We start from the raw sequence: 8,605 nt of genomic DNA, 5'->3' as shown, positions 1-8,605 counted from the left end.
TGGATGTGCCAGCCCTGGCCCTGGAAGTCACATGGTCAAGCGAGAGAGGCCTTGGTCAGAAGCACAACCCGTCCCAGCCGCCCCTCTGCACACCGGCATGCTTATGGGCAGCGGCTCCCCAGTCCGGCCCAGCACCCACCACCAGCAGCCTCCAGGGTGGTTTTGTGGGGTGCAGTGGACGGCAGGCCACAGGCAGAGCTCCCGCGCCATGGCGCACCTCTTGTACGGTGGAGACACTGGCCTCCAGGTGGCCAGGGCTTGACCACCAGGGAGGGAGCCGCGGGGCCATGGCCCACACCTCCCACGGTGACTGGACAGGCAGACGGGCCAGCAGCCCCACGGACCACAGAGAGCACCACTGAGCACCAGCAAACATTTTATTGACAACAGCTCCCAACCAAGTCTTCGGGACAGTGTGCACAGGGAGAGTGGGGATGTAAGACAGCAGCCAGCAGGATTGGGGGGGGGGGCCTGGGCCCCCGCCAGGACCAAACCTCAGGCGGGAGCACCATCCTGTCAGTGAGCAAGCCAGGCCTGGAGACAGCCACCTCGGCCTCAGTGCCAGTGTGTCACCAGCAGAGCCTACCTGAGGAGTGGCGGAGGAGGGACCAATAGAGGGGGTTCTGCGAAGACTTGGGGGTAGGGGGTGAGGGAGACTACAGGAGCAAGAATGAACCGCTTGTGACGCATGCCTCATGTGGCCTTTGGGTCGACCCTGAGTGAACGGCAAGGCAGGCCCTTGACCTTGTGGTCCGTAGCCGGGCAGGCCTCGCTCAGGCCTCAGCTGAGTCACTGCAGGGAGGGCCCCACTGCCCAGTGCCAGCCCTGTGGGGTCTCGAGCCCACTCACGGAGTCCTCTGCTTCCTCCAGCAGCTGCTAGCAGGCCGCCACCAGCCGTTAGGTGAGCAGGCCCCGGGTGAGCCTCAGGACAGCCTCGTAGGCCACGAAGACCACCATGTTGACGGGGAAGGCACGGCCACAGTTGAGTGCCAGCCCCTTGAAGAGCACCCTGGGCCCCTCCTCCCGCACGCTGGTCACCACGCAGTGCAAGAGGCCCCGGTAGCGCTGCTGGCCCTGCCCATCTGCCTGCAGGCGTGACTTGATCACGTCCATGGGGGTGGCCACAGCCCAGGCCAGAGTCCCCGCACAGCCTCCAGCCACCAGCACACCCAGGACATCTGCAGGAGACACAACACACAGCCTGACCGTGAGCACTCTCCCCAGGAGGGGGACGTGACCGCAGATCCTCTCGGCTCCGGCTGCCTTGCAGCTCAGACTACTCACCTGGCTGGCTGTGACCCGCGGGGGTGAGCCACTCACAGAGGATGGCATAGGACAGGAAGTAGGTGGCGAAGGAGTGGCCTTCCCGGAGAAGCAGGGCCGAGCTGCCCTTGTAAAGGCCCCGAAGGCCCTCCTCACGCGCCACGGTGGCCAGACAGTGCAGTGGCCCACGGTACTTGGGCCCAGACACCAGCCCAGCAGGGGGTGCGGGACACACGGGGGGAGCCGCTGAAGGCCACGAGGCCGAAGGCCGCCACTGCTGGGTCTGCGGCTGGCTCTGCGTTTGCAGGCGGATCTTGGCCACCTCCGTGGGTGATGTCAGGAACACCTGGGACACAGAAGAGGCAGCGTGAGGCCTCACCCGCGGCGGCCCACACGCTCCCACCCCTGGCTTCCCATCGCCTTGTGCCACCCAGGCCAAGATGCTGCAGGGCAACCCTAGGATGTGGTGGTACCAGGTTCAAAGCCAGCTTTGCCAACCCAAGGTTAATGCCAAAGCCTTCGGCAGTCATGTCTCCTGTCACGGAAAGCTGCGTGACACATCCTCTGTGGCTTAGGTCAAGAATGCAATTAATGCCAGGTACTGAGAGCTCACACCCATAATCCTAGCTGCTCGGGGGAAGGGGGGGCTGAGATCTGGGGATCCCAGTTCAAAGCCAGCCCAAGCAGGAAAAGTCAGACTTTTATCTCCAATTCATCACAGAAAAAGTCAGAAATAGAGCTGTGCCTCACAGGGTAGAGCACTAGCTTTGAGCAAGCAGCAGCTCAGGGACAGTGCCCAGGCCCAGAGTTCAACCCCTAGGACCAGCCTTGAGTGAAATAAACTTTAAGGGTCAACATCTAGACCCTAAGTTCAAGCCCCAGAACCATGCTTGCTTTTAATGTAATATAATTATTAGTAATATCATTACATTGCTAATAGTGTCCGCTGTCCTTTTCTGGGTGTACATTACATGCCAAGCTTTGTGCTGGAGTCTTTACCCCCCCCTAATCTCAATCTCTTACCCATGAAGAGATAAAGCTCAGAGACGCTCCCTAGCATGGTGCAGGGCGCTCGGCTAGCAAGAGTCAGAACTAAGGACTGAGCCTCTTAGTTGGCCGCTGGTGAGTCCCATAGGGACAGTTCTTTACCCCCTGAGCTCCGCGGGACAGGGACATCACTGGTCCTCCGTGGCAGCCATGCGGCTGCCCAAATGGCTCTGTTTAGGACTCCTGTCTTGGTATACATCTCCCCACCAGGCGGGAGCTCCAGGAAGGCCTCTCCTACCCCTGTCTGCCGGGCCAGGGCACTTGAGGATGAAGGGATGCTAGGTTTCCATAGTAACGTGAATGGTATTCGGGTATCTCGGTGCCCTTGCTAGAGAGAGATGTGGTCTGTGGGCCAGTGGAAAACCCACGCATCGGAGCGCCCCCGGGCCTGCCGAATCAGGTCATCGCTGGGGTCCCCGTTCTCTAACAGGGAGGGCTTTTAATCAGCCTCCTCCCCTCAGGCCCATGCTGGGAGGGACTCAGGACCCCTACTTGCACATGGCCGACCAACAGGGCGCTGGCGCTCGCCACGGCCATCCTTCACTCCGGGCCCTGCCCTCAGCAAGCCTCAGTTTCCCACCTGCTCGGCAGGGGGGTCAGTCACCCTGAGTCCCTCTGAGGTCCTCCTCACCCTCAGCTGCCCACTCACCCGGACAAGGCCGGAGGCGCATCCCGAGAGCGTGATGTCGGCCTTGGCGGGCTTGGCGTCGGTGCTGCCATACCGGAAGCGGCAGATGTGCGCCAGGCAGTGGTGGTAGGTGCCAAAAGACACAGACGACACCAGGGACACTGTGCACACGGGCAGGGAGAGGCCCCGGTAGAAGCCCCACACCTGGGGGGACAGGGCCCACGTCAGGGCAGGGACCCCACCAGGGAGGCTTGCCCTGGGCCCCAGGGGCGGAGGCCACCCCGCCAGCCTGCTGGCCCTGCCACACCACACCCCAGGGCACTGCCTCGGCCGCAAGCGGGGTTCACGCTGCCCCATTTGAGAAGCCAGAGGGGGACTGGAGAGACAGATGCCCGCGGGCTGCACGAGCGCTGGTCTCTGAAAGCGAACCCGGGCTCGCGTCAGGGTTCACTGTGTACCGTCCCCCGCGCCTGCTCTGGAGGGGGCTCCGAGTGTGTGGCAACCTGATGGCCCAGAAATGAACGGCCAGACACCTCTCCAGCCTCCGGGAAGCCTAGGGGTCCTTCCAGACTCTGTGCTGGAGGCAGGGACAGCATCCGCCCACCCCCCGCCCCCGTGGCCCAGGTTCCGAGCCACAGAGCCTGGAGATGGGCGCCGATGTCCCCTTGGGATGAGACAGAGCGACCCCCTCGTCCCCGACCTTCTCCCCAGGGCCCCACGCCTACCCGCTCCTGGCGGTAGGTGTCCCGGATGCAGTGCCAGATGCCCGTGTACTTCCGCTCTGTCTGGATCCTGACCTGGGGGCGAGCGAGGCTTCAGGAAAGGCTGGCGAGCGCTGGGGATGTCCCCAGTGTCACGGGCATGCTGGTGTGGCACAGTGGGGACAGCGAGTCCTCTTGAAGATGACAACCCTGAGGCCAGGGCCGTCCTCTCCGTGAGGACCAGAAAGCGGGCCTGACGTATCCCCGGGGACCGTGGGAGCCACCGCAGGCGTTGGAGCCGGGGCCCCGCATGTGCTTAGCGCCCCGTGCAGGGGGCCCTGGGGATGCTGGGCCGGGGCTGGGCCGGGGCCGGGCCGGGGCCGGGCCGGGGCCGGGCCGGGGCTGGGCCGGGGCTGGGTCTTGCCACACCTTCACTGTGTCCAGGGGGTATCCTACAGCAACACCACAGACGCCTGCAAGGGAACGAGGGCGTAGGTAAGGAGGCGTGCAGGAGGGGGGCGAGGGGACCCCGGAAGAACCGCCCAGAGCAAGTTCCACAGTGGCTCTCCCAACTGCAGCAAGTCTGGGCCTTGATTTGTTTGTTGCAAATGAATGCCAATACTAGGGCTTGAATGGCAGACCTGACACTTGAGCTTTTCCGCTCAAGACGCGCGCTCTACCACTTGAGCCACAGCTCAACTCCCAGCTTTTTGGTAGTTAACTAGACGTGAGAGTCTCTGACTTTCCTGCCCAGAATGGCTTCCAACCGTGATCCTCGTGATCCTGCCCCCCTCTTCCTCCCCCCTTCTCCTCCTCCCCCTCCTCCCCCTCCTCCCCCTCCTCCTCCTCCTCCTCCTCCCCCTCCTCCCCCTCCTCCTCCTCCTCCCCCCTCCTCCCCCTCCTCCCCCTCCTCTTTCTCCTCCTCCCCCTCCTCCTCCTCCCCCCTCTTCCCCTCCTCCCCCCCTCCTCCCCCCTCCTCCTCCCCCTCCTCCTCCTCTCCCCTCTTCCCCCTCCTCCTCCCCCTCCTCCTCCTCCCTCCTCTTCCCCTCCTCCTCCCCCTCCTCCTTCCCCCTCCTCCTCCCCCCTTCTCTTCCTCCCCCCTCCTCCCCCTCTTCCCCCTCCTCCTCCTCCACTCACTCCTCCTCCCCCCTCCTCCCCCCTCCTCCTCCCCCCCTCCTCCCCCTCCTCCCCCTCCTCCTCTTCCTCCTTTCTGGTTTTCTGGTGGTTCATTGAGGATAAGAGTCTCAGACTTTCCTGCCCGGGGTGGCCCACAGACCCCAGCCTCCTGAGGAGCTAGGGTTACGGGTGTGAGCCCCCAGCGCCTGGCTTATGCATTGAATTTTATGACAGCATTCTCCCCCCACCCCCAAAAGTGAAACTCTCATCTCCAATTAACCAGCAAAATAACAACAACAAAGAAAACCCCACCGAAGTGGAGGTGTTAAGCGGTAGAGCACTAGCCTTGGGCAGGAAAGGCTAAGAGACAGTGTCCAGACGCTGAATTTAAGCCCCAGTACCAACACGTGGGCACGTGCACACCCATGCGTGCGCACACAAACACTCAACGAAGAGCGACTGGGTGAAGAAGTGGATGATGAGGTTAATTTAAGCAAAGCTTGGCTGACTGAGAGATTGCAGTAGAATTTCTCTCCTTGCCCACCTCGCCAAACTCCTACCCCTCCATCAAAGCCCAGTATCACCTGCTCTCTGGACACCTCCCTGACTCGGGAGTCCAGGCAGCCTCGCTGTGCCGTTGTCACATGACTTGCGCCCCACATGCCATCCACCCCCCCCAGAGTTAGAGTCCCTTGAGGACAAGGCCCACGTCCGGGTTGCTAGGACCACGGCCAGGCACAGAGCAGGGTCCCCTCTCCCAGGCCTCCCGATGGCTCTCAGGGAAAAGGCCTCCTGGGGACCCCTCCTAGCCCTGCCCAAGGCCAGTCCTTCCTCTGGGCCTCCCCTTTTGGGTGCTAGTCTTCAGGGGAGCAGCTGGACTTGGGCTGGCACATAACAGCAAAGCTCTGGCCAGCACTGGAACAGTCAGGGCCAAGTCCTTCCCAGGCTGGGGTTGTCCCCGCCCCCTCTAACACCCACCCCCCCAACCCCCGTGACTGTTCCAGAAGAATGCAAGAGCCACCCACTGCTCTTGCACAAGAGCAGCAAAGCCAAGGACGGCTCACTCAAAATAGATCCTCAGCCTGTAGATCAACGCCCTGGGCAGAGCAGAGCTACCTGCAACAGCAGCCCATCATCCAAGAGGAGAGAGAGAGGCCCACAGAGCCGGGCCTCAGCACTTCCCCACTCCAGGGCACACAGCCTCTGTTGGGCATATCCAGCCCCTGCCTGGGGTGGGGGTGGGGGGCCAGGGGGGACACTGTCCCTTCCTTTGGTCTCCTGGTTCCTCCCAGCCCAACCTGATAGCATTCTGTCCCTGCTCCTAATCTGGTGCCTCTCGTCAGCCCCCATCCTCCCGGGTCCTCTGAGGCGCTCCGGAGCCTGCCTGCCTTCTGGTCCCCTCCCCCAGGCCCAGATCACCTCCAGGGGCCCCCAAATACTTCCACACCCATTGCAGCACCAGGTGGCCCAGCTTGCCCTGCCCCTGCCTTACCTCCGATGGCCCCGGCAACAAAATCCATGGACAGCTCAGGAGGTGCAGGCAGGGAGGCCCTGGTCTGATGCCTGAGAGAATCTGCCTCTGAGCGGCCAGGTGGCCTCAACAGTTCCCCGGAGCTTCTCTCAGACCTTTAAGTACCTTTGGGACGCGAGCTGGGGGCAGGGGACAGGAAGCCAGCGCCCGTGAGTGGCTCAAAGCAGAGGCCAAGCTGTGTGGGCAGCAGACGGGTGGATGGCCACGCCCACATCCCCTACGCCCTGACCCCCACCCCCCCCACAAACACACACGCCTGGAACCCTAGTGTCAATGCCCTTGCTCCCAGGCATCAGGAGAGTGCGTGAGAGGTGGGGGGGGAGGGGAGCACGCATGTGCACACACACACACACACACACACACACACACACAGGTGCAGGTCAGATGCACGGAGCATGCGACGCTAGGACAACAGGTCTGCAGATTCAGCCTCCGAGCAAGCCAAGGGTCCCTTCAACTAACGGCAAAAGCAGCGATCGCTCCAACGCGCCTTCACCTTACAGTTTATTCCCTTCCCTGGAGGGAGCGGGCAGTCACCCTGGCCGTACTTAGAGACGGAAGAAGGGGTCCGCTGCCAGATCGCTAGGTGGGGTGGGCTCTGCCCCCTCTCATGGCCAGTCCAGGAAGGAAAGGACACCTCATCTCTACTGCTGGGTCCTGCAGGGGCTCGGTGGTCCCTCCCTCAGCTACGGCTCCATGAGTGACCCATAGGCTTGGGGCCACGTGGCTGCGGTGCCCTGCCCGGCAGAGAGCTGCAGAGGGGGAAAGGACAGCAAGAGGCCACGTGTCCATCTGTTTCCCTGTCCTCACAGGCAGCTTCAGGCTGGCCTTGAACAGTCTGGGAACCGAGGAAAGGCGTACGCCCCCCCCCCCATACCCATACCGCCAGTCCGTCTGCTTGTGGGCAGGGCTAGTTGCCACATCAGAGGGCAGAGGGCAGGAAGTGACCCGTCCAAGGTCAGCCCTGATGTCCTTCCTGGCCTGTAGAAAGGCACAGCTCAGCGTGTGGCTGGGAGCCCCACTGCCTGCATTCAAATCCCAGCTCTGCCTTTCGTGGTTTGGGACCCGGGGCCACCCTGATGCCCTGGGCCTCCCCCGCTGACGCAGGAGGGAAAACAGCCCCTGCGTGGGCGTGGACACCTGCCACGTGCCTGTGACCGCGCGGGGCGAGCTCCGGGCGTGGCCTTGTGGGATGGAAACCACCAAGTGCTAAGGCTGCATTGGTAGGAGCATAGAGTCTGCCCAGAGCAGCTGGCCCTGCTTGACTTGTTAACACTACAACGGGAAAGCCAGCGCCTGGAACAATGAGCTTGTGTGTACGCCAGAGAACAAGAACCCACTAGCCCCGTGTTCCTTTTCTTTTTCCTTTTCTTCTTTTCTTTCTTTGTGTGTGTGGGGTGTATGTGTGCGTGCGTGTACATGCTGAGGCTTAAAGGCTGGTGCTCTACCACTTGACCCACAGCTCCACTACCAGGTTTTTTGGTTTGGTTTGGCTTTATTGAGGGGTGCTTCATTGAAGCTGAGTCTCACAGACTTTCCTGCCCAGGCTGGCTCTGAACTGTAATCCTCAGATCTCAGCCTGTGGAGTCGCTGGGATGACAGGCGGGAGCCACCAGCATCTGGCACAGTTAGTCCCGCCTTTCTAACGCGGGAAGTCCCACCCGCCCTGCTCTGGAGTCAGAAGCCCAGGAGTGGCCGCAGCACCCGGTCCCTCTGCCCTGCATCCACTGGATCTCTTGGACGCAGTGACTCTGGGTCCAGTGCCCACGGTCCCTGCTCGCCCACGTCATGCCTGGACAGCAGCCCGCTGTCCACGTCCCGGACACTGGCCGCCAGCACTGCCTGTACTTGCCAAACACCCCGTGTGGCGACACACGGACACACCACCGAGCCCTGGAGAGGCTGATATGCCAGGAAGCGGACGGAGAACCCCAAAGAAACACGGGCAATCGGACACATGTCAGATGGCCCCAGTCCCAGGAGGACAGGGGGCGAGGGTGTGTTGGGCCGCTGGGAAACCTCACCTGCCCTTTGTGTCCTGCACAAACATGCCCAGCCCCCCTCCTCCCTGCTCTGCCTCCGAAACGGAAGAGAACATGTCGCCTCACTGTGTGGACCGCTCTGCGCATGTCCCAACAGCTCCCTGGCGGGTGTGAGCTTCTGGCAGGCAGAGGTACGCTGGGTTCCCCCATGCTCACTTCACCTTTTGGGGCTCAGGGTGGGCACCTGCAGAGCCTGGCAGACAGAGAAACAGGGTGACGGAAGAACGGAGGGAAAGACAAACAAGGCAAAGGTGAATGGATGGAGGGATGGACCGGA

The 8,605-nt window shown here is 62.3% G+C and overlaps 1 protein-coding gene across 2 annotated transcripts; it reads right to left on the bottom strand.

The window, feature by feature from the left end:
* Positions 1-313: 313 nt before the first annotated feature.
* Slc25a47 (solute carrier family 25 member 47) lies at positions 314-8,298 on the bottom strand. Of its 2 annotated transcripts, none has more exons than XM_048362098.1 (6): positions 8,068-8,298; positions 4,069-4,112; positions 3,664-3,735; positions 2,960-3,142; positions 1,285-1,609; positions 314-1,178 (listed from the first exon to the last, which is right to left on the bottom strand). In XM_048362098.1, exons 1-6 carry the CDS (start codon positions 8,243-8,245, stop codon positions 898-900), a joined length of 1,083 nt encoding a protein of 360 aa, XP_048218055.1. In that variant the 5' UTR covers positions 8,246-8,298; the 3' UTR covers positions 314-897. The 2 variants fall into 2 exon arrangements, with proteins under 2 accessions (XP_048218055.1, XP_048218056.1); XM_048362099.1 differs by lacking the exon at positions 8,068-8,298 and adding an exon at positions 6,248-6,397 and having other exon boundaries at positions 317-1,178.
* Positions 8,299-8,605: the final 307 nt, after the last annotated feature.

Source organism: Perognathus longimembris, chromosome 14 (genome assembly GCF_023159225.1).
Source record: "Perognathus longimembris pacificus isolate PPM17 chromosome 14, ASM2315922v1, whole genome shotgun sequence".
Taxonomy (NCBI): Eukaryota; Metazoa; Chordata; class Mammalia; order Rodentia; family Heteromyidae; genus Perognathus; species Perognathus longimembris.
The sequence above is the reverse complement of the archived record's forward strand: the minus strand, read 5'-3'. Positions and strand labels throughout refer to the sequence as shown.